The 21,393-nt window shown below is 43.1% G+C and overlaps 1 protein-coding gene across 1 annotated transcript in view; it reads left to right on the top strand.

Moving 5' to 3' along the window:
- Positions 1 to 828: 828 nt before the first annotated feature.
- Positions 829 to 21,393, top strand: part of Fyb2 (FYN binding protein 2) — a 71,524-nt gene continuing 50,959 nt past the window's right edge. Inside the window, 4 exon segments of the mRNA XM_071618601.1 lie at positions 829 to 1,576; positions 4,691 to 4,852; positions 7,426 to 7,459; positions 18,877 to 18,885. Of these exon segments, the coding sequence (XP_071474702.1) occupies positions 829 to 1,576; positions 4,691 to 4,852; positions 7,426 to 7,459; positions 18,877 to 18,885 (953 nt within the window).

Raw genomic sequence — 21,393 nt, 5'->3', positions numbered from 1 at the left:
TTTAGGCCTCTTGTTCAATTCCCTCCCTTCCTAAATCTTCAGAGAGCAGGTGTGAGTCAACTATAAACAGTGAGAAAAGGTCACCCAACATTTCCTCAACTGGCAAGCTAGGAAGTCCCTGCCATGGAGACAGTCTGTGTACCTGACATTAGAAACCTGCAATGTGACCTGGAGAGAGTAGTGGCTCTTGTTTTTTGAAAAGGCTCCATTAGATGCCCTCCTACCTGCTACAAAGGCAAAAGATGAGAAATGCACTTACACAAATAAACAAGGTTTAGTGGGAGAAAGTGGGGGGCCATAGGAAGAGTATGAAGCAGGAGTCAAGCCCAAATCTCCCTGGTTGGATACCAGCCAGTCACTCACTGCTCTGGGCCCTTCCTCTACCCTCAGGCTCTGGTTGACATCACCACAACCTACTTTCAGACATGAGGCTGAGCCCAGTTTAGAGGGAAGAGTAGATCTCCCACGGGGAGCTGAAACTACCAAAGGATCATTGAGCTTTTATTTGTCATGGACCTACTATGTGTCTGGCAGTGATGGACACTTGATCTTTGGGAGCCCTGATCCTTTATTAGTATCTTCAAGTATCCTTTATGTGCTATGAAAAAAATAAACATAGCTGAAGTGCTTCAAAGAGGAGACAATCATTTCTTTCCATCTCACATAGCCAGTAGCATTACTGACTGAGATTGCCAACAAGTAAGCAATTGGATTACATCTGCCATTAAAACTCTTGAACATGTATAGTGAGGTCAGCTAATCACACTGGCTTTCTTTCTCCTGGAATAATGATGTTTTTTGTTTGTTTTGTTTTCTTTGGGTTTTTTAATGCTTTAGGAAGGAGTGAAAAACTTCAAGGAACTTCGAGCCAAATTTCAAAAGTTTGATGCTCCAACTCTTCCAGGACCTATTAAATTCCCAGCAGGTGACTCTCAAAAGGATGAAGTGGTATGTGCACGGCCAATTCCGATCCTGGCAAAGGGGAAACCCCTCTCTTCCAACCATAATCAGCCCCTACCATATTCTTGCAATGGTGAGTCCCCACCTCAGAAAACCAAGGTGACCCAGAGGAGTGAAATGCGGAAGAGCTCAAGTTCCCCAGGACCTCTAGCAAAGTCTACTGTGTGTTCCACAGGAAACTTCCAGAAGGCCTCTGTGCTGTTGGATGTGACTGGATCAAAGGCCGAGGTAACCCCCAAGGAGAGAGTGGTGGCCTCCAGCAGCTTCAGAGACAAGCTCAGGAACTGGGAGAAGGTTTCCTCTCAGAGAAACGAGACCTCATCGGCCCTTCCCCTCTCCGATTGTGGAGGGAAGGCCTTCCATTTGGAAAGGCAAAAAAGCATGGGGCTTGCCCCAGAGAAGCCCAGGAAAAAGCTGGAAACCAAAGGAGCCCAGACCCTTCCTTCTCAGAGGCACTTGACGGCCCAAAGAAAATCACTCACCATCTCTGAAGACCCTTCTTCTCGACTTTCTCCACGTGGCAGGAAGAGCCAGGAAATCTCCAGTCCTGAGAGGGGCCTGGCAGGCAGTACCTGCCAGCCTGTTTACGAGTGTGAGCTTGACAGCCAGACCCCAGGTAAGAAGTAGACCGGGGAAGGGCCATTATGTTTTTCTAACTAAAGCCTGTTGATCTGAAGTGGTCATTGGGAATAGGCAATGTAGCCTGAGGATTGTAGGCCTATCTGTTAGAGTCTCAAATTTGGATCAAGTGCTCAGTCTCCTGGAATTCATTGCAATGCAGTTTGGGCATCCTGGATATGATTCCTAGACCTCGTTCTTACACAACTGCAGGAACTCAGGCAATCTACAAATTTCTTAGAGCCTGGTCTGCTCTCCTACAAATCAGAGCTGTCATCAGACTTTGTTGGTAAATATCACAACCATCTCAGGCTAAAAACCCAGGAGTGAAGCTCTGTTCTTTCTTCTCTCTCATTCTTTACATTGAATCCATCAGTCATTGCTTGGTTGTACCACAGAGGTGAGTTCAGAACCCCTGGACTTCCACATATCTCTGCCCCCTGCTCTTGCCACACCATCATCTATTACCTTGACCACTGCAGTAGCTTCACGGGTCTCCCTGCTTCTATATTCTTAAGTTTTGTTCCCTTCCTAGTAGGCAGAGTCACCCTGCAAAGCATAAATCAGATCACATCATTCTTCCGCCCAAAGTCAAGTCCAATCATTAACAGGGATTCATGCAATTTAGTCTTTGCCTGCTTCTCTTGCCCTCTCCCCTTGTGCCACATTGCCTTGATAATCCTTATCCCATGCTGATTCCATCCCAGGTCTTTGCCCTTGTCGGTCCCTCCTCCTGGCCAGGTCTTTGATGTCTTGCTCCCTCCCCTCATCAAAGTCTCTATTCTGAGTGGTCCTTTTTGGTCACTCTGTCTAAAAGAGCTACACCAGTTCCATTACCCTTTGTTGTTTAATATCACTTTGATGTTCTTTATATCATTTATTCTTACCTGGTATATTGTTATATGCTTCCCTTGATAAGATGCAAATTACAAGATGGTAAAGACTGTCTTACCACCATATCCCCAAAAAGAGTATGGTCAGGTGAGCAAGTCTTCAAAAAGTATTGGTTCAATGATTGATTAAATGGATGGATCAATCAATGGAGGAATCTCCTGCTTACAACCCCATGTGGTTTCTCTGACACAGTCCTCGTGGCCCTGTTCTCGGGTCCTTGCTCTGTATCTGACTTTTCTCCTACCTTTCTTCCCCTAGCATACTCCCCCATAGTCAACATGCTGGAGAGATCTCTGGAGTTCTCTCGTTTGCCATCAGTTTCCTCTTAGTAGAATGAACATTCCTACACACAGGACCACATTTGTTCTCGTTTTCAGTTCTATCCCCAGCTGCCAGTACAATGCCTGAAATATAGTAAATAAACAGTTATTGATGAAGGGGTGGGGAAAAGAGGAAGGATAAATAGAAATAAAGATGGATAGGAGAGAACAAAGAAAAACAGAACCTACTGGATAGAACTATTGAGAATTAAATGAGATAGCTATTTCAATTGCTTAGCACAATGACTGGTAAAAATTAGATCCGTTAGTGATAGTTTATTATTACTTAAGTCTTCTCCCTAAGTCTTTTCCCCAATTTGATAAAGAGTGAAATTTCTGATGCTGCGACTTATAATTAAAGACTAAGAAGAATCTAGACTAGGAATTTGGCCCTGAGCTTCTGGGAATATGACTGTGGTAGGGCAGGAAAAAAGTTTTCTGTCCCCTCCCAGCTCACAGAGTTCAAGGAGGTCTCACAGGCACAGGAAAAACTGAGTGCACTTCTTTAGTGTTAGTTTGGATGTCCTACGTAGTCAACTACCGTATTATGTAAACCAAAACTCAGGCGCTTGGGTTATATAAGAATTTGTGTTATTCTCACAAGAAGCAGATAGAATTTTCATATATAATGATAGAATTTCTGTTGGAATTGGACTTATGAGTACATAAGAACAAATATTTAAAATTGGGAAAATTCCAGGACATAAAACTCAAAAGATGCCAAGTTCCACAAAGTCAGCTTTGAAGCAAGTCCTAGGCTATCAGCTCTGGTGATCAGAGATCAATTCTTACTCCTCTTTATAGTCCCTTCCGTGTTATTCACTCACCAGGTGTTTGAGGAATCCTTTCAGTGAGTAGCTATGGTTTGTCCTTGCTTGGTGTGAGGAGACCAATATGACATAATCCCTGCCCTCAGGAGGTCATGGTTAATGAGAAGTTAGACTAGCCTCTCTGGTAAGCCATGACACTGAGGTAAGGGCATTAATAATGAGCTATAGGGTTACAAAACAGAGAGTGGTTAATTTTTGACTTGATTTCTAGAGAAATCAAGAAAAGCCAGAACTGTAGAAGAATGAATCAAAGTTTGCAAGAGAGGGAATAGCACCCCAGAACAGGAGTGGCATGAACAAAGTCTCGGAGGCAGGAGAGCCTTTTAAAATCAAACCTGGAGATTGGGGAAGCCAGTTTTGTAAGAGATGCTGGGGCTGAAGGCTGGGGAAGTAGGAGGACATGGCTAGTTCTGTCAGCATTGTTGCTACTGTGACTTAAGGATCTGACCAGAACAACTGTACAGGAGGAAAAGTTTATTTGGGGGCTCATGGTTTCAGAGGTCCATTCCTTGGGGCTCAAGGTGAGGCAGAACATCATGGCAGAAGAGTGTGGCAGAGCAAAGCAGCTCATATGGTGATCAGAAAGCAGAGAAAATGGTCCCCACTTGTCAGATACAAATATATTCCCCATAGCCACATTCCCAATTCCCACCTCCTCCAGCCACACCTCACCAGCCTTTAGTTACCACTCAGTGAATCTCTATCAGGGGGTTAACTCACTGGAGTAAGGCTATGACCCATTCATTTCTCCTCCAAACCTTCTTGCATTGTCTCACTCGTGAGCTTTTTGGGGACACCTCACATCTAAACCACAACACCGGGTGATGAGGAAAGAATCTGGAGACATGGTAGGGGCCATGTGGTAGTGAAATGGAAGAAAACGGGGTGAACAGGTGAGGAGGAGGAAGTCTTGAGGGCAGCGGGATGGGTGACCTGCGCTGGTTTGAGTTTGGATCGGGACACTCTGGCTGCTGAATGGAGAATAGATTGAAGGGGAGTGAGACTGAGTTTCACCTGGCAAGCCATGGAATTTCAATAATCACCTGTGTGTTTTCCTGCCTGTCTCAGAAAAGCAGCCGGATATCAGGCAAAACCAGTTTCCCAAAACGAAACCACTGCCTTCCATTGAGTCCCTGGGTCCTCCTCCCGCCAAGCCATCAAAGCCCCCGAGTGTGGACCTCCAGGCTTTCCAGAGGCAGCCAGCTTCTGTTGCTAAGGCCCAAAATGAAGGTAAGGAACAGCACGGGCCTCACACAGAGCCAGCCGGAAGTCACGGCTCTGGTGCCTGCATCCCCAGTGCCACCTCCCTCTCCAGTGCCACCGCTCCTCCTCCACGAGGCTCCCCATCACTGCTTATTCTCCTGTATAGGCTGTGGCAGTTTGCCCGTGAAGTGACAGATCTGCAGGAACTGGCCCCTTATCTCTCCTGGGCCAGCTCGCTCCCCCTGAGGGCTCTGCATTTGATCACTGGGAATCTGTCCAAGAGGAAAAAGAAAATGAAAAGTCACCAAGCAGGGAGGCAGTGAGGCTCTGCATTCCTTGCAAAACCTGAGCTGCCGACACAATCGGTGCAGAAAAAGAAAAGGAAGTGAAGAGAAGGAGAGCAATTGTGAACTTGACCTGAGGTTCTTTTTTTTTTTTTATTGGTTGTTCAAAACATTACAAAGCTCTTGACATATCATATTTCATACATTAGATTCAAGTGGGTTATGAACTCCCATTTTTACCCCAAATACAGATTGCAGAATCACATTGGTTACACATCCACATTTTTACATAATGCCATATTAGTAACTGTTGCATTCTGCTACCTTTCCTATACTCTACTATCCCCCCTCCCCTCCCCTCCCATCTTCTCTCTCTACCCCATCTACTGTAATTCATTTCTCTCCTTGTTTTTTTTCCCTTTCCCCTCACATCCTCTTATATGTAATTTTGTATAACAATGAGGGTCTCCTTCCATTTCCATGCAATTTCCCTTTTCTCTCCCTTTCCCTCCCACCTCATGTCTCTGTTTAATGTTAATCTCTTCCTCCTGCTTTTCCTCCCTGCTCTGTTCTTAGTTGCTCTCATTATATCAAAGAAGACATTTGGCATTTGTTTTTTAGGGATTGGCTAGCTTCACTTAGCATAATCTGCTCTAGTGCCATCCATTTCCCTGCAAATTCCATGATTTTGTCATTTTTCAGTGCTGCGTAATACTCCATGGTGCATAAATGCCACATTTTTTTTATCCATTCATCTATTGAAGGGCATCTGGGTTGGTTCCACAGTCTAGCTACTGTGAATTGTGCTGCTATGAACATCGATGTGGCAGTATCCCTGTAGTACGCTCTTTTAAGGTCTTCAGGGAATAGTCCGAGAAGGGCAATAGCTGGGTCAAATGGTGGTTCCATTCCCAGCTTTCCCAGGATTCTCCATACTGCTTTCCAAATTGGCCGCACCAATTTGCATTCCCACCAGCAATGTACAAGAGAGGATGTGGGGAAAAGGGTACTCTTGTACATTGACCTGAGGTTCTTAAGAGGTCCCCCTTGGGCTCCTGTGATCTGCCTGCACTAATTAATTAAAGCCTCTCCCACCCCATCCAGGAAGTGAACCATCCTTAGAAGTCATTTTTCTGTGCCATTTTGTGTCTTACTCTGCTACTTAAAGGAATGTCTCTCATGCCTCATCACGGGCTGATCTGTAGACATTCGAAATGCCTTTGCTTATATTCATCTAATGAAACATAAGGGGAACATACACTTTGGGGCAATATGTAGTGCTGTGCTAACATTTGTTTTACTGTGGCCATCAGCACCAACAGATGGTACTTTGAGAGAGCTAATGCAGTCTTTGATTGCTCATTTGTCTGCTTTGGGCAGCCTCATGGTTGAATTTCTTTAATTTGGTGGTTCTCAAACTTAAGCATGCATCAGAATCACCTAGAGGACTTGATAAAACTCAGGTTGCAGGACCCCATTCCCTGAGTTTGATTCAGTTGGTCTGGGATGGAGCCTGAGAATTTGCCTTTTGACCAATTAATAGGAAAGCTGATGTTTCTGGCCTAGGGATCACACTTAAATCATCTTAAGTCTTATCCTACAAGAAAATGCTATATAGAAAGATAGAGGTCTTATAAGTACCCTTTAGTAATATGGCCACTTCCACATCAAGGAAGGCTAAGTGTGATTCATGTCTCAAACCATCTCTCTGAAAGGGAAGATGGTTGTCAACACAGAACAAAGCATTAAGTCCTTTGTAATAAAAAGGGGCCTTGTAAATCCCATCTCCTTAACCATCTAGTACTCACCAAGTCTCATTTTTACTTATCTGTAAAACCCATTTTGCGGGGGTGGGGGGTAAATGGGTAATAATTACAACTCCAATCTCAGAATTATTGCAAGAACAATAAGGTGATGCCTAGAAAGAACTGAAATAATGCTCAGCACCCCAGTAAATAAAGCTTCTGTGTTATTTCAACCACTCATTGAGCAGATAGTGTCAGGCCCTATGATGGAAGCAAGAGATGGAGATAAATCCCACAGAGTTTCCAGTCCTCAAATAGGTCAAAGTCTAATGCAAGAAGCTGTGCCATAAATAAACACCATAAAGCAAGAGTGAGTGTGATAAGTAGGGATGAGTAACCCCCACCCTGCCCCCATGCCATGGTGGGAGTGGGGTGTTTGGGAACACAGGTGAATTAACACTCCATACATGGTCTCTGGGATCCAGCCATGTCATGAGTATCGTTCACTTTAACCAGGCTGCTGACAACACCTTTTTTTTTTTTTTTTTAATTTTGCCTCTTGTTCTTGCAGTGACCGTAAAAGAGGACTGCCCACCTCCGGAGAGGTGAGTACCTGCTCCTTAATTGTGTAGGAGTGCAGACCATCAACCTGGCTACTTTGCTTGCCTAACAGCAGGCAGGGAGCTCAAGTCAAGTGTCTGTTGTCCTCAGAAGAGTTGCAGGAAGAGCAGATATATTATAAGCAACAATCTGCAACTTTTGTTTTAAAAGAAAGATTAAATAAACTGCATTTAACTACTATGCTAACATTAAGTTGCAGAGATGGTCCTCTGAAGTACTTTTTTTATTGTACAGATGGGTTCAGTAAATTGAAACATGAGCTTTGATAGTCATAAATTCATTTAGAGGTTATAGAATGCTCTGGGCAGCTGTGATGTTAGGAATCGGTAATGGTGTGCAGGGTGTGCTATTTCTGGTATGCTGCTTCGAAGAATTTTGCTGTGGAAGTGTCAGTTCATTAATTCACCCAACCAAATCATGAGCCCTTTGAAGTGACACCCATTGAGCTGGCTACTTTTTACAGACTTTGTCATTTAGTTGTCTCCGGAGCCTTGGCAAAGTTGCTGCTGCTGTCCTGGTTTTATAGCTCAAGACACGAGGGTCCAGGAAGTTTGCCACTTGCTGAGGCAGGATTCCAGCCCAGATATGCCCAGATTATTTTAACTATAAGCCTTGCCTCCCTCACAAAGATGTTTCTTGTGTGAAGGTTAGTCTGAGAAGGAGAAACCAGCTCAAAAATGATCATATTACTGATTCATTCATCAAATGTTTATAATAAAGTGTATTACATTTGTTATAGAGTAGATTATAAGATTCAGAGTTTGTACCAGTAAGGGAATGGTCACTACTTGGGAGTGTCAGGAAGGGTCAGGGAAGTCTAAAGATGTATCAACTATCTACTGCTCCGTTAATACTGTTTAATAAATAATGTTTAATAAACATGCAATGTGAATCTGTGGGATACATTTGATCTGAACTTGCTGGTATGTTTGCAGTCATCTGTGGACTATAGGCCGCTTTGCTGATTCTGTCTAGGGATGCTCACATGTCTGGGGATCAGCATGAAGCTGGCTAATCTAGGAGTGCATTGGGGCAGGGATGACTGGGCACCTTGACTTGGCACCACCTGTCTCTTATTCTCCAGCAAATCAGCCCCAGGAATGCACTCCTGGGAGTGGCAACAGTCAATCAAGACAATCCCAATAGACTATGTTCTACTATGTTCTATTTTAAATCCTTTGCTGTATCACCTTTGTTAACATTCTATTGCTCAAAGCAACTCAAATGGCCAAGTCCAAGGTCAGAGTGGAAAGGCACTAAAGGCTTACATGGCAAATGACAGGGATCTAGATAGCCTGAAGAATAGGGGCATGAATCCAGTCAAGCCATCAATAAAGAGGAAACACCTGACATGAGTATTGAGGATGAATGATGACTTGGGAACGGGTGCTCCATAGGCAGAGGCAGGCGGTATGAAGTCACCTGTCTTATGTCTACTTAATTCTAGAAAGAGTTAAGTAGAGTTAGAGCATAAAAAGCATAGAAAGGGAATTGAGGTGTCAGGAATCACGTTGTGGAGAATCCTGTACACCAAGCGATTGATAAGATCCTCTTATTCAACAAGGATCCATCTGTGTAGTGCTAGACTCAGTTCTTGTGCTCTTAATGGAGTTGCCCATTTGAAAGAGTTAAGTGTCCTAAGCACAAGGCAAACCATAGAGCTGCATGTATGTGAAAGGGAGAAAATGGTGCTGATGGCTCAGGCAGTGGAGTGCACCCTTCACTCAGCACAAACCCTGCTGTGACCGCTAAAGAGACAGTGTACCTCTGCTAGGCTGGGTGGGCCTTGGTTGTCTCGTGGCTGTGATGCTGTGACCATCTCGGTATGAGCATGTGTGTGCCGTGACTGTGTTGTTTATGCATTTTCCCCACATTTTGGCACTGAGGTATGGTGACAATGGCACTGTAACCTCAGAAACAGCAAACCACACCAACATGAGTGACAAACTTGCTGTAACATGCCTGTTGGGAGAGAAAACTCAGTCTCCAACATGGTGCTACCTTTCCTAAGGATTTATAAGGGTAGTTTTGACCATTCTGTCCTTTTATGTTGACTTTATAATACAACTCACATCTGAAATGAGGTTTCATCATATATTAATTATGATATGGGCCATAGTAATAACTAGAAACAAGATAAAGAGGGAACAGAGTTCTTAGGGGTGGCTTCATGGAAGAGGAAGTAATTCAAGCTGTTATCCTGTATGATGAGTAGGAATTAGGTAGGTTTACTTATTTGTTCCTTTTCAATATACTGCAAGTGAAATCCAGGCAGGCTATTGTTCCTGAAAATAACCACATTCTTGATTCATGGGTGAGTGGATGGATGGATGGATTGAGGGATGGACAGATTGACCAATGGACAGTCAGGATGGAGTTAGAACATGATTGAAAGTAGGGGTATAGTAATAAATAAGAGAAAATAAATAGAAAGCATTCTAATATGAAAAAATAAGAGATAACTTTTTTGTGTGTATGTGGTGCTAGGGATTGAACCCAGGACCTTGTTCATGGAAGGCAGAGACCCTACCAACTGAGCTATATCTCCAGCTCTAAAAGATACCTTTTACTTTGAACTCCTTTATCATATCTGTTGTTTGCAAGTCTGTATTCTTTGTAAAATCAACACATAAAAAGACATGGTTTTGTTGACTGGATTCAAATTTAATGTGATGCTTTGAAATAAACTCACTACTTTTAGAAACATAAAAAAAAGAGAGAGCAAGAGATAATGTTGAATCCTGTAGTTGGCCCTCCCTATCTGTGGATTCTGAGTCCATGGATTCAACCAACCTCAGACAGAAAATGTGTGAAAAAAGTTGTGTCTGTACTAAACATACAGATTTTTTTCTTGTCATTTTTCTATAAAACAATATAGTATACCAACTCTTCATATAACATTTATATTATATTAGATATTATAAGAAATCTACAGATGATTTAAAAGATCTGGCCAGGAATCATAATCCCAGTAGCTCAGGAGGCTGAGGCAGGAGGATAGAGAGTTCAAACCGGCCTCAGCAACTTAGCAAAGCCCTAAGCAACTCAGCAAGACCCTGTCTCTAAATAAAATATTTTAAAAAGGGCTAGGAATGTGCCTCAGTAGTTGAGAGCCCCTGGGGGTTCAATCCTCAGTACCAAAAAAAAAACAAAAAACAAAAAAAAAACCTGGAGATCTGTATACGTTATATGCAAATTCTAAACCATTTTATATGAGAAACTCAGGCATCTGCAGATTTTCGTATCCATGAGAGGTCCTGGAAGCAATTCCCCAGATGCTGAGGAGCAACTATATGTTAAACGCTAAGCTGAGGAGTTTGGACTTTGTCTTGTTGATGTTAATTTGAATACACAAGTGCCATGGTGCCCAATAGCCTTAGATACAATTTCCATGGAAACTAGTGCTTGTTTGGGAAGATCATCTCCCATGTTCAAGCGATGCCCATATTAAATTTAGAAAATAGATTTTAAAATAGAATGCATAATATCATTACTGCAAAGGGATGTGGTATTATCTGATGTAGCTAGGGTACATAGTATAAAATTAATGAAAGCCTGGGTATCTAAGTACTACATTTAATACCTGTAACCTTGAGCATGCTCTAACCTCTGCAGACCTCAGTTTCTACTTCTATAAGAGAGCAATGTTTATAGGTCCTAATTTGCATCATTGTGGTGAGGGTTAAATGAAATAATAACTGTAAAGTATTTATTGCAGTGTCTGGCGTCTGGAGAGTGTCTTGCTATTATATAACTTCCTACCAAGGATAACAATCCAGGCTTAGAACCCTAGTCTCCAAACATCCACTGATGGAGAACATTGTACCTAGAAAGTTCAGCATTTTTTCTTTCTTGAGGAATATTTTATTCATTCAGCACATAGTTATTGAACATATCCTATATACCAAGTACCTTTGTATATAGCAGTAGACAAAGGAGACAAAATATTTTACATGTATCTGTGCACATTTGTTTTATTTGTTTATTTGCTTGTTGGTTGACTTACTTCAAAGTAAGCTAGAAAAAAAAATTGACCTCCATACCCCAAACTCCCCACCATCTCCAAGATCTATCTGTGGCACAGCAGACATTGCCTTACCTCTTCTTTCCATGAGAGTCCTTAAAGCATTTAAGTCCTGTACTCTTCTCCAAGTTTACTCCTATTGTTTGCAACCATTGTTCATAAAAGAGGAGTCTCTGTGCTCTAGCTGTATTTTTACAGAGATGCCTTTTAACCATCTGGTTAATAACTCAGTGCCTCTACAAGCGCCATCTTTCCTTTCTGGGCTTCCTCCCCTTTTGTATTAAATCTGAGAAGCAGCATTGCATTATGGAACAAGTACAGATCTGAAGTCAGATATTAACAGAAGTTCAAACCCATCATCCGCACTGTAGATGACTCACTGCAACAGTTCAGAGCTTTGATCGACACATCTGTAAAATGGGCACGTGGTAATAGTATTTCCTTCATAGCGCTGTTATGAAGATCAGTAAGATAAATTGCATAAAGCATGAAGTGTACAGAAGATGCTCAATGAGTCTGGATTTTTTCAACCCTTAGCTTCCCCTTTCCTTGTTGTCTGTGAAATATTAATATCTCATTAGCTCCCAACAGAAGTGGCTGTTAAGAAATTATTCTTTGTCATCACTCTCCTGTAAACCAAGCTGGCTGGCATCCCTCTTATGAATAAGCAGCCACGGTTTGTGTAAACAAAGCAGGTGGGTCCCAGGGCAGCAGTCAGTGCTGGGCCTCTGTCAGGACTTAGCAGAGTTGGCTAATATTTTATTCATTAGCTATAAATTGACTTCTCTCCCATTAAGTGGCAGATGGTAGTCCTGACTCAGGAAATCTGACTCAAGAAAGGAAAGGCTGTTGATTTCGGGAGTAGGGAAGACGCAGATGCGCAGTATCTCAGTCAGGGTCTGCAAGTACATTCTAGAAAGTCTATCATTTTCTCACTTGAGCTTTTTAATCTTGTGTCTTACTTTTGAGGAATGTGTTATAAAACTAGTATCAGCCCATTTTGAGTTGTGTGGATGGCTCCTTCTTTTGGAGTGTACTTTTGTATCTGTGTTTTTGGCAAGTCTACCCACACAGAGTGGAAACATAAAAGCCTGCGAGGGCTGGGTGGTTGTGTGACTATATCTAGGACTTCGTGACACAAAGAAAGCTGCTGATGCTTTGGAAATGGGGTTCTGGTGCCTTATCTTAGGCATTCAAGTAAAATAATGATAACATCAGTAACAGTAGCACTGTGACCAGGTAAATGCATTTTTAGTGCTTTTTAAAATAGTGGTAAATGCTATAGAGAAAATTTTTTAGAGTATTATAATAACTGTGGGTTGGGAGTAACTAAAGGACATTTAGAATGATCAATAAAGGCCTCTATGAGGTGGTGACATTTGGCTTGAGACCTGAATGATGGGAACCCAGTCCTGTCTTAGGAAAATCTAGAACATTCCTGGAGAGGGAATAGCTGGTGCAATGTCTCCACATATTTAAAGAACCATAAAGAATGGCATCACAGTCAAAGCCCAGTGAGCTAGGTAGTTGGTGGTGGTGGAGAATCTTATGAGTGATGGGGTGAAACTGGGGTTTGCTCCAAACACATTGGGAAGCCATTGGGTAGTTGTAAGCCAAACAGTGATGTGAGCTGACATTTATTTTTTTAAGATCACTCTGGATACTGTATAAGTAATAAATTTAGAAGGGAAACAGGTGGAAACAGGAAGACAGCCTAGGAAGTCATTGCAATCATAGAAACAAAAACATTCTATTGTGTTTCACATCTAGAATTCCATTAATAACAATCCTAAGAATTGGATGTTTCACAGATGAGGAAAGTGAACCAGAGAGCGGTTAAGTAACTTGACACATATGGGATGGCAGACATGAGATAAAAGAAATTGATGGATTCAAGATGTATTTTGGAAGAAAAACCAGCAACCGCTCGTTCAGCCATGGGTTGGGAGATGTGAGGGAAAGCGAGGAATCTAGGCCAATTCTAGGCTACTTGCTGTTTCCCTCATTGTTGGTGGCAATCTGGGTGAAGTGCTTGGCCCACAATCCATGTACTTGCCCTAAAGTACAATATACCACAAACCTTATTCAAGATGTGAAATTGGGACAGGAGTGACTCTTCCTGGAGCTGTTTGGGATTATTCTCTTCTTCATAACAGCACCCAAAGCAAACTAATGTGCCTTTATACATGTCGACCAGTGTCTGATGGCAGTTTTTAAGTTGTTTATACTGCTCTTTCCTGAATGGCCACACTGCAGGTAATTAAGATGGCACAGACCTGATCTGAGTGACCAACAAAAAGGGAGGCTCCTTGTACTGATATATGGGGGGGGGGGTACAAGTGACCTGGAAATCCCAGTTGCTCAATTGCTCTGTGCACAGGGGAAGAATAAAGAGAATTTTTTTTTGAAGCTTCTATCCTATGGAATGTGAGATACAAAATATTCAGGTAACTTCAGTTTAAGCCACTTCAATAACATTATTATTATTATTATTAGTAGTAGTAGTAGTAGTATTTTATACAGGACTGGGCATCAAATTCAGGGCCTTACACATACTAGGAAAATGCTCTACCACTGAGCTTCACCCTAGCCCATCTTTTTATCCCTTTTAATTGGACTTCAAACATCACAAAATGGCCACCATTTGGCTTGCCTTTCACAAGGATAGTAGTAGCAAGAGGAGTGGATTTACTAACAGTCTTGTATGTTTTCAAAACTCTTCTTTTTAAAAAATTTACCTGTAGCTCCTATTTATTGAGCACTTGTCATAGACAGAGCCTTGTGTCTTTCACTTATGTCTAGTCTCATTTTGAAACTTCCAACCATGGCCACCCCACAAAGGAAGTAGTTCCTGGGCCCTCTGAGCTCAGAGAATCAGGTGGAGTCATCTGGGATGGTGCCACTGGATCTCCCAATCTACCAGAGCTTGACCTGGCCAGCCTGGATCCAGACATAGCCTCTCAACCACCCCAGGCTACTTGCCTGAGGATTCACATGGGCTCTTCTCCCATGACAAAAGAGGGCAAGTTTAATAGACTTGGGACCCACTCTACAGATGGAGCCTGAATATTCTCCAAGCAATTGTTCTTGAATGCCTGCCTTAGGATTTTGTTTTCTGCCTGCAAAGAGATCTGTGTGAGCAAGACTAGCCAGGGTAGAGAGAAAATATGAAAGGATTTGAAGCCAAGTTTTACCTTTTCTCTTTAGTGGCATTCAAATGACAAATTGGAAAATGTCCTAAGTGAGGGAAAAAATATGACAGTTATAAGTTGCAGACTTGGAGGCTATTTTTGTACATAGGTATATTCAGTAAGGTGGACTGGAAGCTAAGCTAATACTTAAGAATGGGCACCTGCTGGCAATGCTCATTCCTTTTGTGTCTGTTAGACTGATTTTATTCCCATGACCACCAGAGGGCAATATCAATATACCCATTTCACAGGTGAGGTATACCAAATCAAGGTTCTTGAATTGCCCTAAAGTACAATATACCACAAAGCTTATTCAGGATGTGAAATTGGGACCTTATTAAAGATTTCCAGCAGCACTTCCCTGTCTCAGTCAATATTTTCCACCAGGCAGGGTTTTCGAAGACATGTTAGAAAGCAAACTCCATGAAAGTAGGGATCATCTGTGTTCTTCATCTGTTTCTCTAGGACCTAGCACACAGTAACTGCACAAAGAATAGTTATTTAGCAACTAAGTAAGTGGGATAATGGGTATACAGAATCGGGGAGAAGGATGGATGGATGATGATATCACCTTCCAATAACTTTTATATCAATGCAGATTCTGTTATCTCTTTATGTTGCATTGATTTCTATATTTAGTATCATGACCTTCTAATATTAAAGCTCAATAATTGGGACAATCTGAGCTCTTCATTTTCCCTTGTATATCATGCAAGTGCTACTACCAGGTGAAGATAGGGACTCAGGAAACTCTCTTTCCCTGGTCAAGTGGCATTGCCAAGAAGCTTATCATTATTTTAGCTTTCATGGAAGGTACTTTCTTCTCTTTTCTCCTTTTCTGTGAACTCCTTATTCCTCAGATTAAGTAGGTATTTAAGTAAATGATGCATCAAACACTTAATTCCATTTTGAAGAAAATTTAGAAAGAAAATTCAGAAAATCCCAAACTCTTTACCAAGGCCATTTTGCAAGTCCATATTCTGGTCACCATTTATTCTCCAAATGTTCCTCCTAACCCCCTCTCCCTTGTGCACTGTAGTCAACCCTCTGCCTAACGTTTTATCTTCTGAAACAAAAGAGCTGGTTCAGACCAAGCAGAAATACTTCTTAAAAAAAGAAATGCTTTCTCCTAGATCATCATTTGGTGGCTCCTTCTCATTCTGCAGAGTTATTGTTTATTTAATAATTATAAAGCCCCAACCACATGCCAGCCACTGTTCTAGATGCTGGTAATGCAACAAGACATAAAGCACAGATCTGCTCTCATGGAGTATATATTTTAGTTGAGAAGAAAAACAAATAAGCAAATAATGATATAAGGTAGCATTACATGCTTAAATGTCAGCTCATGTCCCCTTAGCCAAGATTCTGCCAATTCTATATATAACCCAACCTTGTTTTCCTACTATTTATTAAGGCTTGAAATGACAATATTTATTCAACCTGTATGTTTTCTGTGTTATTCCAAACCATGAAAGTCCTGACTCCAGGGATCTTGTCTGTTATTCACTTTTATATGCTAGAACGGTGCCTGGCAAATAGAAGGAGCTCAATGAAAAAAAAAAAAAATGAATACCTATTCACCCAGGAGTTTCCAGTGGAGCATCCCTGATCCTAAATGATCCAAAAAAAATGAGCATTGATATGATGCACAAAAAGTTGTTAATTTTGGAACACTTCTGATTTTGAATGATCAGTTAAGGATGATTAACCAGGAAAGTCTATGCAGATATTACAAAATCTGAAAAAAATGTTGAAATCTGCAACACATCTGGTAGCAAGCATTTTGGATAAGGGATGCTCAATCTATATTTTTATGCACATCAGAAGAGGATTCAAATAAGAAAACCTGTTATTAATCGGAGATCTACGGAATGCCAAGTACTGTATTAGGTACTGGGGACCCAGCAGTCTGTGAGGCTCACAAAATATCATAAGATCTCAGAGCAACAGAGATAAAATAAACTAATTTTAAAAGTAGTGACTAAAAGGAGCATAAGGCAGAGTATTATGGTTATTATGGTATATAGAAATTGCTGGGGAGGAGGGCTGTTTGGAAAAGGTAGCTGCAGAGGGGCTTGCTAAAGGGGACCAAGGGGAGACCCGATGGCTGAGAAGGAGCTGGCAGTTCGGAGAGCAGGACCAGAGCTTGCCAAGCCCTTGTGAGAGGAGAGAGCACGGCATCCTTGCAAAGCAGAAAGAAACCTGTGTGGTTGGAGTGACCAGTGACAGGGAGAACAGCAGAGCAGCACCTTGGAGAGGTGCACAAGGCTGAGATCTGGAAGGTGAGGAGTTTAGTGCTGTTGTATTATTATTGGAAACCACAGGAGGCCTCTGGAGAGTCTTAGGCAGAATTGTGAGAGGTCTCAATTACATTTTTAGATCATGCTAGGTGCTATGTAGAAAATAGATTATGGAAGGGCCAGAGAGAAGGGCACTTAATCAGTATTTTTTTAAAAAATAAAAGTTTGAAAGAAAAATAAATAGGAGTTTGTAAAGGGGATGCTGGTGACAAGGATATTGCAAGCAGAAGAGTCACGTGTATAAAAACTTAGAAGCAGGAAACAGTCTGGTGTCCAGGAACCACAGGTCACCTGACTGGTTAGGACTTGTAGGTGTGTTTGGAGGACAATGCCACTTATATTAGCTGGTCAACAGATGCTGGCTGAATAGTAGAGTCCCCCAAGATGGTACAGTCTGGTTTTGCTATTTTTCATTTTTCTGGGTGTATCTCACCTCTCTGTTTATAAATTCTTTGTAAGCAGGAGGAGGGTCTAATTTCTCATCCTCTGCATAATTGAAGTTTGTTTAAATTGAATGACAGCTACACTTGAAAATTACAAGATCCAGGGTAAGAGTGATAAAGGGATAAGAGCATAGATTTGGGGATCAGGTAGCCTTGGACTCATGTTTTGAGCTCCACATATTAATTGTGTGGTGTTGGGAAAATTATTTAGTAGCACATTCCTCACATGGGGAACGGTGAAATCAAACCCTAACTTTCAGGGTTTTTTATTATTATTATTTTAATTTGTTTTAATTAGTTATACATGACAGTAGAATGCATTTATGCACTTTGATATATCATACATTTTCAGGGTTGTTGTGACAATAGAGATAAAAACATGTAATTCCTGCCAATTGAAATCACAATGCTGTAAGCACTTGATGAACTGCAGTGATTTGTGTTTGGTTTATGACAACAGTATTGGTATCTATCAAGGTCCCAAGAGGAGCTATCAGGAGGGAGGCTCCTGGTTAAAGCCTGCCACTAGCTCAGTTGGGGGGGAACCTCACTTCCATCTCCATAAGACAAACAGGGTGAGATATATGGCACACCCCAAAACAGACACTCTGAAATTTCAAATGCATATTTTGAAAGGTTGATCTGAGTGATCCAAATGAGGGCTGGAGGTCATTTTGTTTCGCGCTGCTGAAGTTGCCTCTGGTTTTTTAAGAATCTGCTTCAGCATTGCAGGGAGACAAGAAAAAGTGCTTTTAGAAAGTTTTTCCCAAATTCCCAGTGGTTCTACTGGTTCTATCTTAACCTCAAATTACAGGTTAAATAAATGCTATTTTTATTTTACAGGTGACAGTGGCAGACATAGAGAAGATTAACTCCCCATCACATTGTTCCCAAACAAATGACTAATATATAGAAGAATTGATCTGTGAAACTGTTGGATCAGCCTCAAAATGTTTTGAAAAAATATCATCCAAAATCTACTTATCAATTCCTTGAACTTCAGCATCATCTGGTGCTTTATAATTTCAATTCTCCAGCCTTTCCTTCTTCTAAAGTAGCTTTCAGTACACAGAAAAGACTAATGCATGAGGAACCAGGAGATCTGTTTTCCAGAATCTCCTCTGCTACTTAACAGCCATGCTATATTGGGCAAGTTACTGAATATCTCCAAGACTGTTTCTTCATCTGTGAAATGCCTTGTAGTGCTCTGAGTAGATTAAATTAGATAACATATACAAAACTAACCTGAATATAGTTAGTTCAAAAAGTGAGTAAGAAGGCTGGGGATGTGGCTCAGTGGTAAAAGCATTTGCCCAGCATGTGTGAGGCCCTGAGTTCAATCCCCAGCACTGCCCACCCCCACCCTCCAAAAAAATAGTAAGAGCCAGGCATGGTGGCATACATCTGTAATCCCAGAGGCTTGGGAGGCTGAGGCAGGAGGATCCTCAAGTTCAAAACCAGCCTCAGCAACTTAGCAAGGACTCAAACAACTCAGTGAGACCCTGTCTCTAAATAAAATATAAAAAAGGGCTGAGGATGTGGCTCAGTGGTTGAGCACCCCTGGGTTCAATACCTGTACAAAAAAAAGTAAGAGCCAAGGTGTGGTAGGTGTGGTGGCATGCACCTGTAGTCCCAGCTAGTCAAGAGTCTGAGGCAAGAAAATGGCATGAGCCCAGGAGTTTGAGGCCAGTCGGAGCAACATAGTGAGACCCCCCCATCTTAAAAAAAAAAAAAAGCAGATAAGAGCGTATGACAATTGAATCAGGAATCTTAGATCTTCTCTACTCTCACATCTGTAGCAGACATACCATTCTCTCATTATGGCTTTGGTTAAACAGTTTGGTTTATCATCTGGGGTCCTCTTTGCTATGTGCCTTAATGACATTCTTCATTGATGACTGTCATTACAGTGTGAGCTAAACTTGTGCTAAGTTTGACTTCAACTGGTACACCCCCTGGCGAGGTGGTGTGCAGATGAGTGATTGCAACCCCAGATTCTGGGGTCAAAGTTTTGGATCTATTCTCTGCTGTACCATGGTAGCACTCTGTGAAATTCAATTTTGCCTGTGTCCCTTCATGTGCACTTGGGAAAAATACTATCCTATTTCATAGCATCAAGTGAATTGACATACAAAATTGGACCAATGCCTAGCATATAGTAAGTACTCGGTAGTTACTAGCTATTATTATTGTTTACATGAACTTACAAATGAGATTAATGGTTTGACAATGTAGCTTCAGAGTTAATCCCACTAATCTTGAAACAGGCCAAGGAGATGTGTATTTTGTGAGGTTACCCAAGCACTTCCATAACATTTACTTAGTCATCATGGTTTTGTGGTCCTTCAGGAAAGAACTGGGTTGTAAATACAGGAGTAAAAGAAAACAAATCCCCAGTGCCTGCTTCTGAGAGATGTTGGAGATGTTATATTTGTTGTTTGTTACCATAGAGGTCATAGTAGAATTAATAAGTTTGTGTTACAGGTGTGGTAACTTATGTGTGTGTAGATTCATATGCGTGTGTATATGTAAATTATATATATATATATGTGTGTGTGTGTGTGTGTGTGTGTGTGTGTGTGTGTAAATGTGTGTGTGCACGCATGCACTCTGTAAAAATGGTAGGATAGAAACACCAGGGCTAGAGATGGAGGTAGAAGGTGACTGCAGGTGAAGGGTGTAGGAGCAGAAGTAGAAATAGTGGAGGAGGTGGGGGGATCCAACTTGGCGGCCGGCAAGGAAGCAGCACTTTCAGTATCTCCACATTAACCGGATCAGAAACACCCATTAAAACAGCTACATTCTACCTACTGAGGAACTTCTAGCAAAATTCCGCTGAAAGGAGACCTGCCAGGAAGGTGACAGTTGGCCCCAGACAAGTGAATCTTGGCTGGCCACGCGGGCGCAGAGGTCTAATCCCGCAGCCACCACCCAACCGGCTCTGCAAGCAGCCCCCGGCGGCCCGGGGCAGCGAGAAGGGTCCCCGCCTGGCCCGGCAGACGGCCCCCGCCATCCTGGCTCTCCTGGCGGCCCCGCTCGCTCTGTGATCCGCCACCCTGCCCGCCCGGCTCTTAGCCACGAGGCCACTGCCTACCGGGTTCTACAAGCGGCCCCCGGCGGCCAGCGCGGCGAGAAGGGTCCCCGCCTGGCCTGGCAAACGGCCTGCGCCCTCCTGGCTCTGCTAACGGCCCCGCCCACCCGGCAAACGGCCCCCCGCCCTCCTGGCTCTGTTGGCGGCCCCGCCCCCGACCAGCACAGGCTCGGCTCTGCAGGCGGCCCCCGGCGGCCCAAGCAGCGAGAAGGGTCCCCACCTGTCCCGGCAGACAGCCTGTGCCCTCCCGGCTCTGCTAACGCCCCGCCCGCATGGCTAACGGCCCCCTGCCCGCCTGGCTCTGCAAACTGCCCCACCCACCCGGCAAACGGCCCCCCGCCCTCCCGGCTCTGCTGGCGCCCAGCCTGCGGCCAGCGCCCCAGGCTCTGCAGGCGGCCCCCAGTGGCCCTGCGCAGTGAGAAGGGTCCCCGCCCGGCAGACGGCCTGTGCCCTCCCAGCTCTGCTAATGGCCCCGCCCCCACTGCGAACGGCCCCGCCCACCCGGCAAACGGGACTCTAACCAAGCCTTTATGAAATAGCGAACTGGGAACTAAAACCAGAGATTGGGTCAGACCAGAGACAAGCCAGTTCCACCCCTCCCTTTGGACACTCCAGCAAGGAGGCAGGGGCCCGCCATTGCAGAGAGGGGAAGTCACCAAAGTTCGGCCAAAGAGATTCCTTCCCAGCGGAATCTACTTTAGCAGGTGTGTGACTCCCACCCGCATCAGATACAAACAACCAGGAAACTTCAAAATCTCTCCGTGGGCGTGACTGTAAGGGCCAAAGGACTCTCGACCCCCAACTCCCAATACTGCCAGTGACATGGGCATGACTGTAGGGGCGGAGGGAAGCAGAGAAGACTCCCC

This window comes from Marmota flaviventris, chromosome 10 (genome assembly GCF_047511675.1).
Source record: "Marmota flaviventris isolate mMarFla1 chromosome 10, mMarFla1.hap1, whole genome shotgun sequence".
NCBI lineage: Eukaryota > Metazoa > Chordata > Mammalia > Rodentia > Sciuridae > Marmota > Marmota flaviventris.
The sequence above is the reverse complement of the archived record's forward strand: the minus strand, read 5'-3'. Positions and strand labels throughout refer to the sequence as shown.